Below are 22,242 nucleotides of genomic sequence, written 5' to 3' on the forward strand. Positions count from 1 at the left end.
AGAATTCATTCAGGAGAGCCATACTAGATAATCAAACTGGTACAGTCAGTGATCATAAAGTTGCAGATGACCATTCCTGACCCTGCCTGTATTGTGCACAACACAGCTCAGCACGGGATAGATCTGCTGCTCTACACCATCTATACAAATTCACTAGTGCATGGGAACAAGATCTTTGTAGCTTCACGCTAAAAGACAGCTGCGCTAAGCACATCTCTAGGACACACCACCCTTGTGCAGCACCCAGAGAGATCTAGGCTACAACGACTGACAACCCGGCCCGTGGGAAAGGGCTGTCCAGGATGGAAAACTTCTGGCATCAAAATTTTGGACTGAGACTGGCCACATACCAAGGCAAGCTGGAGGTGCCCCGCTGATCACAGGCTACCGTGCTAGAAGGGAAAGGCTGAGTCAGAGAGCCCAGAATTGGCCTGCACGCAGCATTGGTATGTCTGTGGCAGCACTGTGCCAATGCAAACCTGATTTATATATAACTGGATGGAGTTAATGTTCAGCCAGTAACATTATACGACAGTTAAACTTTAGACTTAGTTCAGAAAACATATTGGCTGAGAGATTAACAGTGCACGATAGGATCTTGGCAGCAACTTTCTCTCTACTCCTCAACCAGAAAAACATCTTCAGAAATGGATAGAGCCTGGGTCTACCTGGTGACAGGAGGATGTGGTTTTATTGGGGAGAAGATCGTAGAGCTCCTGTCTCAACAAGACTACATCAAAGAAGCCAGAGTTTTTGATTCAGTAGCAAGAGAAGAAATAGAAAAATTCACCACAGGTAAGAAAAGGGCATCAGCTTCTATTTAGCGGCCATAACCCTCCCTTTCAAGACAGCTGGTATTATGTTGGAGATGCCACAGTTACAGGCATGGGGTAGGAACCTGGATTATACAGACTGAATGAAAAATAACTTCTAGCTCAGACAGGTTTCTCAGCATAGGACTAAATCAAAGCAAAAAGATCCATAGTGTGTGTAACTCCAAGAGATACATCACACGGAGGATCTAAGTCCCCACTCAGGGATCAGTTGTAAGGAGCAACATGCACAGTGAGTACCTGACATGGGAACTCGGCTACCCAGTTGCTTCTGCTCAACCAGTCTGACTAACAGCACAGGGACAAAAACCCCATGCTCCTGAACTGCTCCAACCAGTTACCAAATCTGAGAAAAATAACAAAAACCCCCTGACAATAATAGAACAAGCTCAGCACGTGCTGCAGATATTGTGAAATAAATTACTGAAATAATTGGGAGAAACCTATAGTAGCCTTACTGTGCTGCACATAAAAAAGGAAGAGGTGAGTCTCAGTAAACACGCTCAAAGTGACTAAATTCATCCATTTGATCATACTCTGAGAGCTGCCTTCTGATGTTTCACCAGGCTTGATTACAGTGAGATATGTTGGGGAAAAACAACCTGTTTTACTGTATTTGAGAATACCCACACAAAACAAGCCAATGCAGCTCATGGTGCTCTGCACGGTTAATGGTGGGCTGGGTGCCCCTCTCTCTGACTGTCCAAACCTTCAGCCTGCTTCAAACGAGAGAGGAAAAAATGATAAGGGAGATCCTATCTGTTAGCAGATATCAATAGAAAGGAGATACACTTAAAGCAAGCTAAAAGACTCCCAGGGAAATATCACTAGCAGAAACCCTCCCTAGGCAGATGAACTCACCAGACTGGTTTCCCCAGGCTTCAGGTAGCCAATTGCCTTAAAAGCACCTATAACTGAAGAAAAAAAATGTTTAAACCTTAAGAAGCTGCCATAATCCCTGCTCCAGGAGAGGTCTGTGCCCTAACACCACAGCAAATCACATAAAAATGAGGCAGAAGCATCCCTGAGGGGCCATCCCAACCCCCATCCCCCTGCCCCAAGGCAGAACCAAGCTCGGCCACAGCCTTCCCGACAGATGTTTTTCCATCCCATTCCCAAGGCACCTCAGGCACCCAATTCCTGCACCGTCAGGCCATTTTTGTTGGTACAGTCTAATCTGCAATTTAAGTCCTTGACTTCTCATCTAACCTTACAGGTAGAATAGGTTAATACTGTCATTTTTTACGACAATCTTCATCGTTTGAAAACCACCCCTTTCCACTCCACGCTGTTTTCTCCTTTAGGCTAAAACGGCTCTCGTGCACTCCTCCATCCTCTGCAGCTCACACTTTCTGTATCTCTGGGCATTGGTGTTGCTCTCTTCTGGAAGAGGGGCACGGAGGTTGGGACAGAGAGGCCAGCTGTGGCCTTCCCAGTGCTGAGTAAAGCTGATGGATGTATTTCTTCTGTCCTGCAAACTATTCTCCTCCTTGTACCTGTCAGTACAATTATGCCTGTTTCACAGCTGCAAGACCCTGCTGACAGGCGATAGCTCCTAAGCTGTCCCGGCCCCATTTAATTCTTTCACAAAGACCCACTGCCTCTTCCCTACTAAGCCCAGTATCCTCTCTTTGTCCCTATCAAATTTCACCTTTTTTTTTTTTTTCCTCCAGACTCCATTAGTTACGTTCAGCCCGTACTTTAATCCTCCAGCGTACTTGGAGTCCCTCCCAGTCTGATGTTATCTACTGATTTAATGAACAAATCTGCCAGATTCTTGATGAAAACAGTAAAAAAGACTCAAATACAGCAATAAGCCCTGGCGAGCCCCAGGGCAGCCACCTACCACAGCTGGCAGTTCCCCGAGGACTGTAATTCAGCCAGCTTTGTGCTCACCCTAACGTGGCTTACTTAGACCATGTTTTACTGACTTGCTTATGAGAATGACACAGAGTTTCCAAAGCCCTTCTAAAATCAAGATAGATGACATCGACCTGTAACACAATATCCGTACAGCCTGTTAACTTGTCATAAGAACAAAGGAGATTTATCTGACTTGATTTGTTCTTGACAAATCCATGTCAGCTGCTTCTATTCTCCTTATTATCCCACAGGTGCTCACACACATGTTGTTCAAGTGTGTGTTCCTGAATTTCCTGGGGTTGAAATCAAGCTGTTCTGTAATTTCCTGGCTCTTCTTTACCTCCTTTCTAAGCACAGGTGTTTCATTTGCTCTGCTGCAGTCTTCCAGTGCCTCCTCCAAAAGTTCTCCAAAGTAGCTGATAATGCAATAAAGCTGCAGTGACACCCCTCACCTCTTCAGTAGCCCTGGATAAAGCTCATCAGGCCTTATCAATTTGAAAATATCTCCTGGTTGCCTTGTGTCCTCCCTGGTTTTGGCTGAGCTCTCAGCATTCTCTTGCTGGTCTTAATTGCACCAGCTGCCTTAAGACAGATGATGTGAAAGAGACTATTTAACACTTCAACCTGACTAGTTATGGGCTTTCCCTCACCACCAAGTAGTAGCAAAATCCCCCACCACGAGGCTGCTGACACCCTGCTCCACCTTTCAGCACTGGCAAAGACTTTTTCAGCAGGAGCACCCTCCTCTGCACTCTGGTCCTCGAGGCAAGTGTATTACCTCTGCTACATGGGCAATGCCCTCTTTCTTTTTCCGCTCTATTCTTGCTGAATCAACTCTGTGCTTTAATATTAAATTAATGTTAAAACTCCTATGAGCTAGTCCACCAAATCTTGGTTATGCTAATTAAGAAATCAGCTTGACCCTTTTGTAAAACTTCTGCCTCTTCCTACATGCCATACTTCTTAGCAAATGCTCATCCAGCTGACCTACTACCTTGAATTTTGTCTCTCCTTTGAGTTCATGAGGAATAACCCTGTTCTTTTATCCCCTTGTCCTGATAGCTGTTCACTGAGGGTTTCTGTATCATAACACTTCCACGGCTGGAGTCACAGACTCTTCCCTGAGCTGCTCATGTGCATGGTCCTTCAGAAATCACTACCCGGATCCCTGGCTGCATGGGACTCTGCAGGAAGCTGCCAGCACGGGGCAGAGGAGGCATCTCCTTCCCAAAGCAGTCCTGCGACTGCTACTGCTGTCTGGCTCATTATGAAAGCCCCAAGGAGTACAGCTTCCCAACCCCAGCTTCTTGCTGGCCTATTCCCAACTACAGAAAAGGAAAAAGGGAAAAATCCCACTTTAATGTTACAACACTGTCTCAAAGCAAGAAAATTAGCAGTAGATGCCAACAGTAGCCATGTATGGAACAGCTATTTTGAGGGAGAAGGAGGGGGGAAAAAAACCTCCTTCTGAATGGCTTAAAGGGAGGAATTTCCTATTGAACTTTTTAACCTGTTACATTATTTTCCCTTCCCATCTATAGCATTTGCAATTTAAATAAAGCTCTGTGCAATGTCCCTTGAACTCGTCTGATGTTATTCCCAGTAAGCTCTAAAAATCTTCTGTCTTAAGGAAATTGCCCGGCACAGCTTCACTCATTCACACGTACTAGAGCAAGTCCTGTAACCAGCTGCAGCTCTGGGCCAACAGTCTCCCATTCTTGCTCAGCGCTATCCTTGGATGCACGCTAGAGATTTGCAATGACAGACGCAGTTATTCTGACCCACAGTTGGTGCAAACTGGCAAAGTGCTGTGCTGAATTAAACCAGATGTGGATCTGGCTTCTTGGGGTTCAAAAATAGGGATGTATTTTCCCCTGGTGTGATGTATTCAAATAGCATAGTCATTAGTTAGAGTGTGCCTCAGCTTGCCCTGCAGAGAAGAAAGCTTTCCAGGCAGGATCCTCATTCTGCAAGAAGGTGGGGATGCCGATTTGTATTTCCCCCCCCCCCCCGCATCTATGGTTATATCATTTTTCTCCAGCTACCACTCATGTGACAGTGATGAAAGGAGACATTCGAGACTACAATCTGCTCCTTGCTGCCATGCGGGGAGTTCACGTGGTTATTCACACAGCTGCTATTGTGGACTACAGAAACACTGTGCCCTTTTGGGAAATGAGAGCTGTCAACGTTGGGGGTAAGCTCTTTAAAACAAGCAATTAAATACAGCCTTAAATTCACATGCCTTGGTGTAGTCATATGAGATGCTATGACAAACATACCCTCTCTGATTTAGTGCTCCCTTGTCCCCTGAATTTCACATGCACCACTCTGCTATGAGATGAGAAAGATGCCCGGGACCTTTCCTTTCCAGCAGGGAAGTTTTTGCCTTTGCCCCTCTGTCCTTGCTCGGGGCATGCCATGCTGCTCCTCTCCACTGGTAAAGCTTCATCTTAGAAAGTCAAATCTGGACCCAGTTGTTATATAGTTATTCTGGTCAAGGGTATAACTTTCACTAATAGTACTGAGGTGATTCAGAACATGCCCATAGTGGCAAGAAACTGTTTAGTATGTGACAAGGACAGCAATTAAGTTAACTCCTGTTCTAGACAGCTTATAGCTTTCCCAGGGATTTCCAGGGAGAAAAATCTACGCTATATCCCAGTGCAAGACTATACCAGTTGAACTGCATCCACGCTATTAAGGGAGTGATGTTATTTTAATTATAGTCAGAGTTCACAACTATTACATGTCTATAAGCCACGCATAACTGAGAGCTCCACAACATTTTCTTCCTATCACCGAGCTGATTTCTTGATAGGTGCAAGATCTGCTTAAAGAAAATTTGTTCATAAATCTAGGAAATAAGCAAAGGCTATAAAAATAATGAAATCCCTATTACAGCAGCAATTCCAATAGCACCTCAGGCTGTTAGCTACTAAAATAGTTGTTAAGCACAAGGAAGGAATTTTTTTTTTTTTAATATATATATCTCTCAAACTCAATTACTGCTTAGGGCTTCTACTATTTGCTGATACATTCAAGGGCAACATTTAAATTCCACCCTTCTTTTCATTGCTGTAGTTGTTTTCGAAACCAGATGCTTTTAAGAGCCTGTATTGTGCATGGGTACTGAGAATATTCAGAGCCTCAGGGTTCCCGCTGCCTTTTAATGGCTTTGTGAGATCTTCCTCTTCATTGTCTGCTTGCTATGAGCAAGGTACTTTAGCGTAGTGAGGTTTTTACAGATAGCAGCGAACATTGGGCAACTCCCCTATTCAGCAAACCAAACCTCTTGCAGATGTTTGCGACATTCCCAAGAAAACCACACACACAAAGTTTTTTCCAATGTGACTGGTGGTTGAGTGCCTCTTTGAGGAGCACAGTTTGAGATGTCTTAACAGGAGCCTTATTTTCAGAGACAAACTGTTCTGCATTTCTGCCTCCCCTTGGATGGCTTCACGTAGACCTCCCTAAAATGAGGCTGCTGCCCTCACTAGGACTTCTCGAAATCTTGAACTGAGAGATTTAGACTAAAGTCTTCTATTAAAATCATAGCAGGTGAAAGAATAAAAATGAACTGTATTGGATACCTGCTGGAAACTTCATGGAAAAAAAAAAAATAGGGTCAGGACAGGTCAGCTATATAATCCTCTAGCTGGCTCCTCTGTATAACTCAGGCCACAGAAATTCATCCAATTACTGCCTTAAGCCCAACAATTTGTGGCTAAATTGGACTATGCCTTTTCAAAAGACTTTTTGCCTAGAATTAAGGACTGCAAGTTAATGGGCTATCTATCATGTCTTGCAGCAAGCCGTTAACAATGCTGAAGAGTATTAGTGTGGCTATGGTTAATTACCATTTCTGGCAAAAATTTACATCTATCTTCTGCTTTGATTCTCTCTTCTGTTTCAACCACTGGCTGCCAAATCCTGTTATAGTCTTGTTGACTAGATTGAAGAGCTCTCTTCTACAAGAATTATTTTTTCCATCTAGACACTTAAAGACTTTTTAATCTGCTTTTTGTTAAGCTGAATGGATTTTAACTCAGCTGTTTCCAGTGATGTTTCTCAACAGGGGTTCTCAGTTAACTTTACATATTGTGATAGGCTCATGGAGAAATAAATTGATTCTTTTCCACCAGGTCTTCAAATTGAAATTATCCTGAACTCAGGATTCCCTTGATAATTTCAGATTATGCCCTTAACAACAAAGAGAACAGAGAAATTACAAGCCCTCCCACGCAAGATCTGCAGCAAAGCTCAAGGGCAGAGCCTGATTAGCAGTATAAATTTGGATCACAACAACCCTGTGCAATGCTACAGCCTTGGGGAAGAGTGGCTGGAAAGCTGCCCGGCGGAAAAGGACCTGGGGGTGCTGGTCGACAGCCAGCTGAATATGAGCCAGCAGTGTGCCCAGGTGGCCAAGAAGGCCAATGGCATCCTGGCTTGTGTCAGAAATAGTGTGGCCAGCAGGAGTAGGGAAGTGATCGTGCCCCTGTACTCGGCCCTGGTGAGGCCGCACCTCGAATACTGTGTTCAGTTTTGGGCCCCTCACTACAAGAAGGTCGTCGAGGTGCTGGAGCGTGTCTGGAGAAGGGCAACGAAGCTGGTGAGGGGTCTGGAGCACAAGTCTGATGAGGAGCGGCTGAGGGAACTGGGACTGTTTAGCCTGGAGAAGAGGAGGCTGAGGGGAGACCTCATCGCTCTCTACAACTACCTGAAAGGAGGTTGTAGTGAGGTGGGTGTTGGTCTCTTCTCCCAGGTAACAGGCGATAGGACGAGAGGAAACTGCCTCAAGTTGTGCCAGGGGAGGTTTAGATTGGATGTGAGGAAAAATTTCTTCACTGAAAGAGTGGTGAAACATTGGAACAGGCTGCCCAGGGAAGTGGTTGAGTCACCATCCCTAGATGTGGTGCTTCGGGACATGGATTAGTGGTGGACTTGGCAGTGCTAGGTTAACGGTTGGACTTGATGATCTTCATAAACTTAAAGGTCTTTTCCAACCTAGACAATTCTATGATTCTAAATAGTATGGGGATTTCTGGAAACCAACCCTATGAGCGGCTTCCTTTAATATCTGCCTTATCAGATTTGAAGGCCCTCAGTATGCAACCATGGTTATGCTGTCGTCATTGAGGTTCTTGTAGAATCAACTTGAATCAAAATCATGATGAATGCAAAAACCACCCCTGGAAGAGTCAAATTATTTAAACCACACACACACACCCCCAAGCAAACAAAAACCACGCACACTGACCCACAAGTTCAGCTAGAACAACCTTTCTTAAACCAAACCATGCTTCAGATTCATCTGGATTTCATGTGGACTTGTAAGCTGCCCCCACTATTTTATTTAAAATTCTGCAGCTACCAAGAGTCTGTTGCAATGATTTTCACCCTATAGTCATCCTGCAGAACTTCTATAGAGCAATACATGCATCTAAAACACCAATCCTTTTGCCAGAAGGCTGTAATTCACTATTTGACAGTCAGCCCATGAATCAAAAAAGATGGAAAACATGGAGTTTTGCTCTGCCGAGCTGTCAGCTTCCTTTTTGTTAGCAACTATTAAGTCCAAGTTAAGTCAGTTGTCAATAGCCATCAAGGTTAAGCCACATTATAGCTATAGATGTAACTGCTACTCTCATGTTATAAACCATCCCTGCCTGTGCAAACATATCTGAGGAACTGCAGCCTTGACCCATGGCTTTACATCTTTTCAGCCATAAAAAAGATGGATCTGTTCCAAGTCAGAATCCCAAGCCTGGAAATCTCTTTTGATTTGCACAACAGGAATCAAGGCAAGGTGGTTAATGTTTGTCCTTCCCAACCTGCCCCACAGGTACCGAAAATGTGTTAAGGGCCTGCTGTGTCCTGAACATCCCGTATGTTGTCTACATGAGCTCCATTGCTGCGGTGGGACACAATACCTCGCATGAGCCCATGTTCAGGTAAGGCTAAGCAAATCTCCATCACTCTGGATTTCCAGTTAAACTGCAACCAGATGGAGATTTTTGCTGTGGCTACAAAGGAGATGATGTGTTCCCCTTCCAGTCAATTCCTCTTCTCTTTCTTGAAAATCCTCCTTTGATGCTTTTCACTTTCAGGAACCTCCTCCCAACCTAAACTTGACCAGTAGTGGATTCCACCGATTGAAAGAGTTGGTAGAGAGATGTATGACCCAACGGCACCTCCAGGCTGTCCCCTGTACATACAGCCCTGCTCCTCTAAGCCCTAAAATCAGTTTCAGATAAGGTCTCAGATGCTTGAAGTTTGTGATACGGTCAAGTTGTATTCTGCTGTTGGGTCAGAGTTTTTGCTCTCCCCTCACACTGAATCAAGCCAAAGGGTAGGTGATGCTCTACTGTTACCAACCCACCGTCCCCTCCACTTTTCACCTCCGTAGTGAATTGCTAGCAAGCCTGTACCCAGCTCCTATTATCAAATGTGGTCAAATGTATACAGACTATTTTAGCACTATCTCAGAAGAAAGTTAGTTGGCCACATAGTCTTAGGGGACAGATGCATATGGTGTGAAGTTGCCCTGCAGTATTCACGTGTAGTTACACTCTTCTGTGACCTGGATCTGACCTGTAAATTGCACTTTTCTATCCCTCAAAATCCTTTTTCCTGGCAATATGTTTACCAGGGCTAACTCCTGGACTTTATACTTTTGGGCATTATGTTCAACCCATCTCTTCTGTCTGTGGCTCCTATGAGACTGACCCACAGACCCAGAAGAAGCAGCAGAGCTTCAGAATACCTCCTGCAGCAAAGGCGGGATTTGGAGCAATACAAAGACAGTGGTCAAAATTATGATTTGGAGGTGTTTTTTGCTTATAGATCTTTGATATCCAGAACCGACTTTCACAATCGGCTGACACTCCTGCTCAGGACTCAGCATCTAGATACCTTCTGTATTCTCATGGGGCAACAGTACTTGCACCTTGAGAACCTGGGCTGATATTTCTGAAGACCAGAAGCTGAAGTTTTAGGTTAAATTTGAAGTCAAGTAGAGATAGCTGCAGTCTGATACGTACCGTTGTAAGGCTCCTTGCTGATTTCAAGCATGGTTGTAGCCATACAGACTGCTCAAACCATGGAAACTTGTGTGCAAGGGGAAGTGGCTCAAAGTCAAGTTTTGTCTCTACAGGCAGCCAGTGTAGACACAGCTACCTTCAGTCATTTGGCTCTAGAAATTTGAGCCCAGCTAGAAAGGGCTGCTTAAGACATAACTTAAAATGACCTACAAGCCTAAATTTCATACTCACAAGTAAGCTAAGGCATAACCCAGTTGTTTTGAAAAGTGTTTAAGCACCCAAAATCTGTAGAATAAATGTCTGACTTATGAAAAAAATCCATGACAGCAACAAACCTCAATCCACTTGGGACCATGAGCACTAGAGGCTCTGTGTCACTGAAAAGCTATGGAATTTGGTCATTAGCATATCTAAATCATTTCTAAAAATGAATGTAGATACAGGCACATCCTTGTTGGTATTTTAGTCCTGCGATTTATGAGATAGATGTGAACAGATGTCTTGAAAAATCTACCCCAAATCTCGCCTGAGAGGACAGTCCTTTGGCTTGTAATGATGGCACCAATGGGTGCAAGCAATAACCCATCCAGGCTGATCCTCATAGAGCTACACACGAACATCCTCTGTCCACCAACTCCTAATCCTTCCCCACCACAAATGCAAATAAAACCACCACCTAGAGCCTTTAACTCATTTTGCAGAACACACTCAGGTTCTCCCATGATGCTGGGAGAAAGCCTGAGAGACTGGTCCCCGTTCTCCAACAATTTTGATTTTAAACTAAGGGAATTACAGAATACAAAATGAGAGAGGGGGTCAGACCCCCAGAAAAAATTACACCACCACTTGTCTCAATAGGGAGCCCAGTGAAGACTGGAAGGCAACGTAATATGGCTCTGTTTTCCAGACTGAAGGCACAGGTGATGGAGCTTTCCCCTTCCTCCTCTTCTCATCTCCCCTGTGCCCACCCAATCTGTTCTGCTCTTCTCCCTCACAGTCTATGATCCTGCCTGCCTGCATTTTTCTTTTGCTCCGTCCCCTTTCTCCATCATTCCTTGTATAATTTTATTTAACTCACTTTTACATGCTTGGGAATTGACACAGACAAAGCATGATTAGTCTCTGGACAGGGTGATGGGTGCAGGGATAATGCTCACACCTCAGCATCCGACAATAATAGAAAATGCCTCTGTCAGTCTCAATCCCTCTGAGACAGCCACCACTGAGATACCTTCTGACAATGCTGCTCCAGTCTTATTAGCGTTCAGTTATCTGTGATCGTTGTGAAAAGCAAGAGCATTATGCTGAGCTCTTTGTTACTACCAAGCTTCAAAAGGGGTGGGGGAAGGCAAACACGAGCAGAGCCCTGCAGCCCAGGAACGGCAGGCAGGTTTGCCCCTTTGCGAAGCTGCTGCTTTTTAAAAGCTTTGCAAGGCAAAAAATAAATTTGGATTAAAAAAAGAAAGCAATTAAAACTAGAACTTCTAGATAACCCCCCTAATTGTCTTGGGCCTCTCCCGGGCTTGCAACAAACCATGCACAATCAATCTTTTGTCTTGCTTGTTTTCTGGTTTGTCTCTTGCTCATCACCCGTAAACACAGGGAAGGGGAGGAGGGTTTTGTGATAAAAGCCCAGGGTGTGCGGGGAGGCTGTATTTCTGATGCTTCTAATTTATTTCTGTTGCTGTAGCGCAAGAAGGCCCTAATCTCAGCTGGGATATCTGACACACAAGGTGCTAAGACTGCCAAACAGGCAAGAGAAAGGCAACAGCGTTATTCACACTTTACACAAGGAGATCCGAGCATAGAAAAGAGCAAGCAAGTTGCCCAAGGTCAAACATGGAGCCTGAGTCAGAGCTTGCTCTCCCAAGGCCCAGTGTTTGACAAAAAGGTCTCTGCTGCAGATTTGCTGCACGAACTCATCACAGGCCACTTAACCCTTCCAAGAGGTGCATCCAAGCCCCATCTGCAAAAGAAGCATGATAATTCTTCATTGCCGTGGGGGGGGTACCCCATGCCTGGCAGAGCCTGGTGTTTGACTAGGGTAAATTTCTCTAGGAGAGCAAAATGTAAATTAATTTAAAAATGTGAAGAAAGTCTCCTGCAGCACACAGAGGGAGAGAGAGCCTATCCTTGCTAGTCATGGCAGCAGGGGAGCAAGCAGACACATGGTCTTCATGTGTCATGGATGGTCCCTCCCAGTGTTTCAAACAAGGTTTTTTCACTCCCCAGCTCCTCCAGAGTCCACTGAATCTGCTTAACCAAATCCTGCAATGGACTAACGTTGATCTAGAACCACTGGGACAAAACACCAGCACCCCGGTGGGGAACAGAGCTGCTTTCTTGGTTCTCCTTGGAATTATTTCAGGGCCTGTGAGGCCAGTTACATGTTAGATCCCATGGGCTTTCCTCCTTGCAGCTGTAAGTTAGGAGGCTGAGGAGCAAGTTGTCTTCCGTAGTGGCAACCAACTGTCCCCAGCACAGCTGCGAGCCCTGCTTGCCCTTAATCTTGCGTCCACTTCTTTGCTCTTCCCCTCGAGTGTAATTTGCTAGGGAAGATGAAGGAATAATCCCAGCACAAACCTGCTGATTGCATGTCTTCCAGGAGATCACTAGCAGCTCTATCACATTACCGGCAAACATCTCCCAACTCTGTGAGAAAATTAAGCAGCAGCTTCTCCTTTTAGTTTATGGCTCATGAGAGGCTTTTCTCTACCTCTAATGAAAAAATGAAGTAGGATTGCTCTCATTTTCCTGCCCTCCATCTTCTTGTGCTCTTTCGATCTTGTTCAGCCACTTGTGAGTTGCTTAAAAAGGTAATTCCACTGCCTTCTAATTTGCGCGCCAGAATATTGTTTGCTTCAATCACACTACTAGACAAAAATCCAGCTCTCAGAAATCAAACCACTGCCCTCATGCTAACCTGCCTACGAACACCCAGAACCACCTGGTATTTCTTGAGGCCTTATTTCTCCCGAACTGCAGCAAGGATCTCAGATTCGTATAACTCTCAGCCAGCGGTAAGTCCCTGGAGAGCAGGGATCGCAGAGTAAATCACACTGTGACAAATGTCTCCAAGCCCTGTGCCCTGCTCCATGGTGACTCACCACCTCTCACAATCTACTTCAGAGGAAATGAGGACACCAAATAGAGTGGGAAAGTGGAGCTGCCTTATGGGAAGACAAAGGCCATGGCAGAAAAACTTGTATTTGAAGCCAATGGAGAAAAGGTGCAAAAGTCAATGGTAGCACCCCTGGTATTACAGCACAGGATGGGTGGAAGAAGAGAGCTGGTTAGAAAGACCCCACAACTCGCATCTTAGCATGTATCCAGCTGCTGCCTTGACTTGATGCATAAACCACATTGCCCTAAGCTTACCAAAGCCTGATCTTCCCACATCATCAGGAAGCTGCCAAACTCTCGCAAGATCAAAGGGTGCTGCCCTTTGAGCCTGTGCTTTAACTCCACCTGAAGGAGCGTGACTTTGGAAAGAGCTGTGTTGAATTAGGGCATAAGAAACCAGGTTCACCTAGTTCATACTGCATAAAGGTGAACTTTTCAGACATGCCCGAGTGATTTAAGAATAAAAAAATATTAGTGTACTCAGAGTCAGCCATCTACCTAAGTTAGCTAGCTAGTCTTTTTAGACTGCCAGTGCAGTCGGCAGACAGATGAGTTCTTCTAGAGGATGAAGCAGAATGTAAAAATAAGTCTTCTGTCCTAAATCACTGCCTGGAGCATCTCTCTCTCCCGGTTACAGTTTGAGGCCAGCCAGCTTAGCTGGCTTCCTCTGGTACCTGATTTTGGTTGTTGCAAACACTCGTTTATACGTCACAACTGCAGAAAGGGTTAATGCCACTAGCACCCTCCATCCAACACCTCTCGGTGACCATCACACGGGTGCAAGGCATGCTATGAAAAAAAAAAAAAATCAAACTGGGTACCCCCTTACATTTTTAGGGACCCAAACCAGGCCCTAGCTGTCCAGATCACCTCTGCAAAGGTTGACTCCTCTAGCCCAATATTCCCAGGTTTTGGTTTTATCTGGCAAACCCAATACCACTGCGGAAGGTTTTGATCTCTGAATCCATCATGTGCTAACATCCCTCCCTGATTTTACAGATGAGCAATGGCGGTAAACTCACAACCTGCATTATCCGTGCAAACACAGCGTATGGGGAGAAAGCAATGTTTCTTCAAGAGTTGTATTTGTTTGCCAAAGCCAGGAACGGCGTGTTGAACTACCTAGAGCCTGAAAACACAGAGTGTAATTACACATACGTGGGTGAGTGAACGATTGATCTCTTTGCATGTGGTGCTACCAGGCTCTTTCAGTCACAGGAGATTCTACACGTCAGCTTAACCATAATCTCCCAAGACAGAGAGGTAAGTATGGTGAATGAGCACAAATATTTTTATAACCACAAAACTTAGACTGGCTAAAAAGAATTTTTAAAATAGTTGTTTACATTCTACTGTTTTTCCTGGGAAGGGTTTTCTTTTTTTTCTTCCCCTCAACATAGGGAAAATGTTGTTTAGAAAACTGAAAAAAAAAGTCAGCGGAAAAAAGGATAGAGATCTAATCTTTCTTTTTCTAGGTAAACATTTCAAGGGATATATGAGGGGGCGGAGAGGGAATTCAGGCAATAATTTAAAAATGTTTTTCATTTGAAAAGACTTAATTTCTTCTTCATTAGAAGAAACTAAACTAACGCTATTTGTAAAATTCCTTGCAAAAAAGGCTGTACTACATAACTGATTTTAGCAAGCACAAGAAACTACTCACAAAACCTATAGAAAGAGTTTGTTGTGGTGTTGAATGCATTTCAAGGGAGTATAACTCACCATTAAATCATGCAGGGTTTTAGTTATTTCTGTGCAGCACACTTATATGTCTTTTTCCAAAAGTGCAGATAACAGTAGTTTGAAAATGCTGTTAGAGAAGAATCAGACCTAGATAAATCAAGTGACTTCTTCAAAGGCTTACAGCAGAGCCAGGAATAAAACCCTCGAGCACTGCCTCCCATTCATCCTGCTCTCACTACAAAACACTGCCCTTTCACTTCACATGAACCAGTATCACAAGGCACATTAATTGTCCAGCTCAAACGGGAGACCAAAGGTTTAAAGGATCTTGGAGGTCTGGATTAACTACTCAGCCCCTCTACAGTACAGCTGAGTAACACGATGAGTGCTTTCCCTTCTTCACAGCACTGAAGCTGGCAGATCCAATGTACTCATTCACTCCTACAGCAAACAGGAGCTTCTCCTGAATACCTGTTTCTCTCCCTTATTTCTCCAGGGAATGTTGCATGGATGCATGTTCTTGCAGCGAGGAACTTGCAGCTGAAACCAGACTTACTCGCCAGACAAGTGTGTTATTCCTATGATGACACTCCAACAAGAAAAGGTCTTCTGATCAGGCATCAGCTGTTGTCTTCTACAGACCCCTCAGTGAGACTAGGCTCACACATCCCTTACTGGAAGATGTGGTTAATGATACAATTGCACAGGATAATCAAGGTCATCTTGTACCCTTTCTGGAAGCCACAGCCTTTCCTAAACTTGCCTTTACTGAACACGATAGTCACCACCTTCTCCTATGAGACAGACAAAGCCTCCAGGCATTTTGGGTACAAACCCCTCTTCACCGGGAAAGAGAGCAAGCACAGAACTGCACAGTGGTTGAAAGCAGCTGCAGGGAACATGGAACCCCCCCAACTTCATGAAAGAAGAACTAAGCAGGATGTTTGGGGTAAGGAGAGAGCTTATCACACCAGCAAGTTTCATCTGAACTTCACAACGTGCACAGATCTTTGGCAGAAATTTTGCAAACACCGAGAAATCCTGATAAAGAAACAGAGAAAGAGCAAAACTCTCAGGCTGCAAATATATACCCTTGCCATGCCAACAACTCAGCTATTTTAAGTGTCATATGAAACACCAGGGTGCATTTGAAAGCATCGTCTTGCAGGTACGTGCACACAGACGCAGGGCTTGCTGGCCTCACTCATTCCCACAGTGCCACCGCTGCACGGGGATCACTCAGGGGAACAAGAGAGACAGGTTCAGATGAGAGATGGTGCACAGCAAACACCTTTCTGAGAAAATTAGTTAACTGGTTTTGTTCCACAGCCTGACAAGCCTCCATCTTTTTCCATACTCAGCAAATAGACCTCTCCCTTGCCATGGTCTCGGGCAGCTGGTGGGATGGCTGTACCTGGCTCATACACTCAAGGGGTCTCCAGCGATAATTTTGGTGAAGGCACGGAAAGCCCAGCAAGTTCTTGCTCTGTTTTGGGGTTTAATAAAAAGAAAAAAGAATTCCCTTTTCCAGAGCTACCTTTTTCAAGATGCTTCCTGTTATTCTTAACATGTGGAATATTACATGCTTTGAAATACTATCCTTGTGAAAAGAAACTTCCAATCTCTTGTGCTAACAATTTACAGGCCGACTTACTTTCTAATCGTATGGATGGAAAACTGATGTCTACAAGCTTAGAGGTGGGATTCATATAGTTTGTAACTCAAATTCTCTTCCCTCACAGAACTCTAGCAGCAAAGCAAAACAAATTAAAGCCCATGTTCAGCTGCTGCACTGGCAAACAGCAACTTCAGTGAAGGCCTTAGGGGCTGCGTTTATGCTAAATAACGTCTGAACTTCAGGAGGAAGAGGTCATTTCAACTCATTCCATGGCACTGGAGCTACACAGTCCATCCGGGAGCAGTATTCACCGATGATATTTTCTTAACACAGATGGGGCAGGCACTTCCAGAAGATTCACAACAAAAACTGTGGTTTGTATCGGTTTATCAGCTCCTCTATTTTTAAGACATACAGAGAGACTGGTAAACCTACATTAAGCACAATAGAGATTTCAGTTTTCACTTGAGCTTGGAGGAATGGGATATTTTTACAATACTGGTTCAAATCTAAAATGAATTCTGTTGCTATCACACTTCTGTGTTCTGTGAATACGTACCCATCCCTCGAGTTTTCCTACAGTAACAGTGTACACATGCACAAATAAAAGATTATTTTAATTACAAGTGCCCTAATCCTCCTGGAAAAAGCAAGTTTCGGCATGGCATCCTTGATAGAAATGATCAAAATTCGCTTCTTGTTAGTCACAGTAATTACCCAGGAAGGAAAGCAAAGCAATACAGTGTGAGCTGCCAAGTTAACTTCACCGAAATTCACACTCACAAGAGAATTCTTTGCAAAATGAACTTACAAATCAAAAATCATTTGCTCTGGTAACTCATTAATAATTTCATATAACAAATAAATTTGGGGGAAACTACTGCAATCTGCTAATAGAGAATTTGGGAAGATGCAGTAAGTTATCAGTTCCCTACATTTTTTTCTCCTACCATTTGTGCTGCGAGGCTTTTAAGAAAGGGAGTAATAAGATTGCTGGGTTTTCTATTTCACTAAAAATTCTCTTTGCAGTTTTTTGCCATTACTCAACTGGTCGATGACAGCTTGCTAAGAATTTGACAAAGAAATATACACCCAATTTCTCATGCACGTTGCCAGAGCATCGCCACAGTATAACAACGTTGACCTCAACAGGTTTTAATACTTCTGAAACCTTGGTTTTATCTTGCCAACAAAGAGCCACTGGGTGGAGCTGCAAGTCTGTGAGACAGGTACCTTCCCCTCATGAGTTCAAATGTTGCAACCGCTTTTGCTTTAGCTGTTTTTAAAAGAATTGAAAGACCTGCCCAGACGGCGAGGCTGCTGGATGGGGTGGGGGTGCCTGACCATCCGGGTTTGTCCTCAATCTGTGGCATTTGGAGTTTTGGGCTTCCCTCAGCTGGCTGGACACAGTCATCGTTTATCTTCACGTAGTCACGTAATCAAAGAGACTAAGAAAATTATTTTTCCACTCAGAACTCATTAGAAAAGAATAAAAGTTTGCTTTCTATTTTTAAAAATAGAATTAAATATGGTACTCTGACCTTTGAGAAAACTTGCCGAAGTATAAGAGCTGATGCTTTCAGTCCCATTCAGAGCCCTTGGTATATTCCTTTGTGGGATTTGGAGCTGCTGAAGGTATCAGATGGGACAGTTGTCAAGGCCCAGTACTACCCCAGAGATCAATGCTTTACAAGCTTGCCTGCTTTCAGAAACCTTGCTGGGAACCTCATCATGCTTTTTTGTTCCTGTCCTGCTCAACATCACCTATGATTTTGACACTTACCGACATGCAGATGACATGCTGGATAGGGAGCAGGGATTTTTAAAGGTAGTTAAGTGCAGGATTTTTCAAAAGGATCTGAATTCGTTGGCTGCTTAGCTTTTTTTATACCTACCCACCTCCTGAGCCTTGACAAAAGCAAGTAGAGGATTCCCTTTCCCTGCTCATGGTAGAAGTGGGGGGAAAAGTTAGACAGCAAAGCCTCTGTGCTCTTTTCCAAAAAGTTGAGTAAGCTTCCTTTGGCTGCCCTGCATTTTGGCTCCTCCAAGCTAATGCTGCTGCAGACTTCCTGTTAGATCCTTGATTTTATCAGATTATAACTTGTTTTCTCCTGGCAATGCTTTAATTCTTTCTACTGCACTGGGTTGTCATTGGCTTTTCTTTTCAGGGTCTCAGCGCTATTATGTAACAGCAGCAGCACAAAAAGAGGAAAAAAAAATATTTCAGATCTGTTTCTACTTCTGGAGAGCAGCCTTTGTGCACAATTACTCATCCAAGAGATTCAGCAGGTATAACTGCTTCCCCCAGGGGCTCCATTATATAATTGGATTTCAGCCATACAAATTAAATCCTATCTTACCCCTTAGTTAAGCCAGGCAGTAAGTATTTAATGCTAATATCCCTGACAATTGCAGGGAGAAGCAGAGATGAAGCACAGAGGAGACAGATGCACGCATTCTCTACCAGAGGAGCAGGGAGGATGAGCAAGGAGCGCATTGACAGAAAGACACCTGCTGTATTTTAAACACAGCTAAACTTCCCCAGCACGAGCCATGGTGTCTGCTGGAGTTGTCGTCTGAGCTGGAACATGGTTCTCCCTTCGTTTTCCATCCTCCAACGTTCCCATGTGTGCACTCAGCATTCACCCCCCCAACACACACATGCACGCACACACACACACACTTCAAAGAGCCGCATGCCTAACCCTGTTTGAGTTTCTATGGAAGTCTCTGTTCTTGTGCAATGTCTGAAGGAAGCAAGTTTAGTAATGTTAAAACTCAAGCCAAACACACAAACAAGCAAAGAATCCCCAAATTAAAAAGAAAATCTCAGCCGAGTTACTCATTCATCTGCATTTTCTGTTGTGTTCTGTATTCTCCCGGCATGTTTCTTTTAGACAAAGCCCTCTGGGCAAAGACCATCTCTTTTGGTGTCTGGTACATCAGTCACATAGTTAGTACATAGTAATAAAGGAAAATAGATTCATGGTAGGAGTTAAACCAGTCAGTCTGGTACTGTAATTGGAACATAATCTCATATTGACAGTATTTAACACAGGATGCGCAGGGAGCAGAATGGCAGCACGCCAGGCCTCAATCGTTCTGCAAATATTGGAAAGATATTTTCCAAGTCCAGCTCCTGAACCTCATCTCCGATGTCGGACACTTTCCTAGATCCACTCACTAATCCTGCTAAAAACCCAACACACCCATGTGCTCCTGAGTTTGCGGACAACCTGGCTAGCAGTGTTTCAATTGCTAACTATCTTACAAAAGTTTAAGGAGAGGTTTGAAAAAGCGTCAAGGGCAAAAGTCTCCGATATCTATTGGTACAAGCGCTCCCAAACCTCGATACACCTGCGAACCTTTCCCTTACAGACAGAGATCTTGCCTGTGACACAAGACACGAACCCCTGTGCACTTTCAGTGTCAGGGATACCCACCAGCGTATCAGTCTGCTGCTTCCTTCATCTCTAAAATCTTCAGTCATACAATTAACTCAACGCGGGCATACTGGCAATAAAAGTTGTTCCTTTCTTTAAGCCTAAAACGCTGAGCTAAAGCAGGTGAACGGAGAGGAAGCACATTTATGTCCAAGATGCATCTTATGGTATGGAGTGCGACGGTGTAAGTGCAGACACAAACTCGGCTTTCCAAGGGTATGGGAGAAGTATACCATGCTTCTTATGTCTGCTACAGGAAGTTTAAATTGATTTTTCTCTATTTCAGCAATTAATTCCCATTAATCAACTTACTGTACAATGCTGCACTATAATTCACAAGTTTTATGTATTATATGAATAAAATTGCACATATATTTTTATGTGATTTTCATTTAATTGAATTCCAAGGAGATTTATCTGCTGGGTTATTAATAAATCTTAATATGGCCTATAACACTCAATTGATATTTAATTAACCTGCAATAACTGCCTTGTAAAATGTAAATTAAATGCTTTATTTTTCCAGGCATATAACCTTAAATCAAATTCTTCATTCTACCAGCAAGGCAAAAAGGAGTGGGGAAAAACCAAGATTGCAGGCAACCAAACCTTAGACCTGAAAATATCTAATGTTTAAAGAGGTTCAAAAAGGAAACTGGATCCACGCTTTGTAACCAGTTCTTCTCCCGAGGAAGTACTTTTCCACTGTCTCCCCACCTTTAAAGATCACAAGAGTCTGGGTGGATTTAGATGAAACACCAAAATCTCAGGAGACGTGAAGACAAATGAGAGGCGCCCATTATTAATAATAAGGTTGCAAATTCCCATAGGTATTGTGGTATTTGGCATTTTTCTTAAAGTCTTGGCTCCTAGAGTCACATTATCAAACGAGAACGTCAATTTTCATTTAAGAATAAAAAAAGATGTTAAAGCCCTTTGATAGGGGAAGAAGTTTGCAAACCTGAATGTCAAAGGCATGAGAACTAAGAGACAAAAATACATAAAATTTGATCCTTATCTTTAAAAGTATCAGAACGTTTTGAGAGACTTGAGATGTTTGAAAACTGGGAGGTGGCAACAAATGATAAAACAGCCTTTGCGAGAAAAGATGAGAACAGTCCAAATTATATTTTAAGATCAAACTGTTCTCCTCCTCCTCCCCTAGCAATTTACATAGATCTACATTAAATACTGCAAACTGCAACAACAACTATTTCTGATTTCAAAACTAGGCTAGCTAGCTACCTTTGCAAAGTGATTTGAAAACTTCAGGAGAGTATGTCTGTCTAAAATTTATAGGCCTATAAAGTTTTACTGTCATAGCATCTAAACTTAGCATATCTTTCTTTTTTTAATGCATGGAGTGGCCAATCTGTCTTACAGTATTTTATTAAACGGGGTATTTCCACCAAAGGACAGTAACCCTTACTGTCTGTAATCTGTCTGCATTAGATCACTTTAAAAGGTATTAAATGAAAATCAAAAGTTAAATGTACCATGGATTTTAAAGGTGTCACAGCATGGAAGAATAAAAATGAAGAGAATGGATTCTGACTTGCAATGAATGAACGGAAATAAATCCAGATCTTCTGTAATGGAAAGCCTGTCCTCCCTCGCTGTTCATCCTCTCCAGTCGCTCATTCGCCACCCCGCTTGCATAAACTACAGCCAGTGAACCCCACTCAGCCTAACCAAGTGCAGTAATTCTGCCCAGGAGCTCACGAGGCTGAGGGATTTCTTAAATGGCTCCAGCGTGCCACGTAGCAGGAGGGTACGTGATCCTGCCGTCCCGTAGTTACTCAAGGGCTCGCGTGAATTGCATTGCTTAGAAAAGCTTTGCTGACTCGCCCAAATTTTACCACTCACACTCTGCAAGCATCTTCGCTGCTTCAGAACCGGAGTACCCGGAGCGGGGAGTCAGCAGATGCAAGTGGCCTCATGCTCGCAGTAATTGACTGGAATTTTGCAGACCTGGGTTAAATCCCCAGCTCCAGCATGGACTCACTGGGTCATGTACAGCAGGTTTCTTCCTCTCTCTCTGCATTTTATGATTTTGGCAATTGATCAGAACTAGCCTCCTCTCCTTCTCTTACCTTTCATCTTTTTAATGGAGGAGAACATATCGTGCAAATGTGCTGCCAGCCATTGCTTGGCGGGGAGCTGAGCCCAGCGCGAGTCTGCAGACCACAGCTCCTTCCCAGGACCGTTGCATTTTACTCTACTGGATAAACATTGACACAGTAGATTTTTTTTTTTCCCCCTCAAAGTGGGTTTCTTATTGAGCTGAATCTAGTGTAGCTCTCATTAAGGACTGACTATGACTGATAGTTTACATTTACTTGGGTAGCACTTTTTATCAGGCAAAGTCACCTGGGAGCTGCACGAGGAGGAGACACAAGTCCATCTACCCACAGACTACTCCTAACGATGCTCCTGGGAATTAAATCGCAACATGAGGAACAAATGTAATGGATCAAAAAATGGGGGGCTGCAAGTTCTCAAAAGTGCTTAGGACTTAGGAGCTGACAGGCTCTCCACAGAAATTTTACCACTGAATTTGATGAAAGCAGAAATGAGACAAGTGTAGGACTGCTGGTGGCCCCTGCGTGAACAGTCCCTGTCTCAGGATTGTAAGA

General features: G+C 43.8%; 1 protein-coding gene across 1 annotated transcript; it reads left to right on the forward strand.

Annotated features, from left to right (window-relative positions):
- Positions 1-576: 576 nt before the first annotated feature.
- On the forward strand, positions 577-18,369 carry LOC143168376 (3 beta-hydroxysteroid dehydrogenase type 7-like). Its single transcript, XM_076354756.1, is given in 7 exon segments — positions 577-795; positions 4,738-4,893; positions 8,542-8,650; positions 12,869-12,968; positions 13,862-14,024; positions 15,042-17,392; positions 18,332-18,369. Coding segments are annotated over 6 exon segments (1,302 nt in total). The 5' UTR covers positions 577-647; the 3' UTR covers positions 15,668-17,392; positions 18,332-18,369.
- The last annotated feature ends 3,873 nt before the right edge of the window (positions 18,370-22,242 follow it).

The sequence above is a fragment of the Aptenodytes patagonicus genome, chromosome 17 (assembly GCF_965638725.1).
Source record: "Aptenodytes patagonicus chromosome 17, bAptPat1.pri.cur, whole genome shotgun sequence".
Classification (NCBI taxonomy): Eukaryota; Metazoa; Chordata; class Aves; order Sphenisciformes; family Spheniscidae; genus Aptenodytes; species Aptenodytes patagonicus.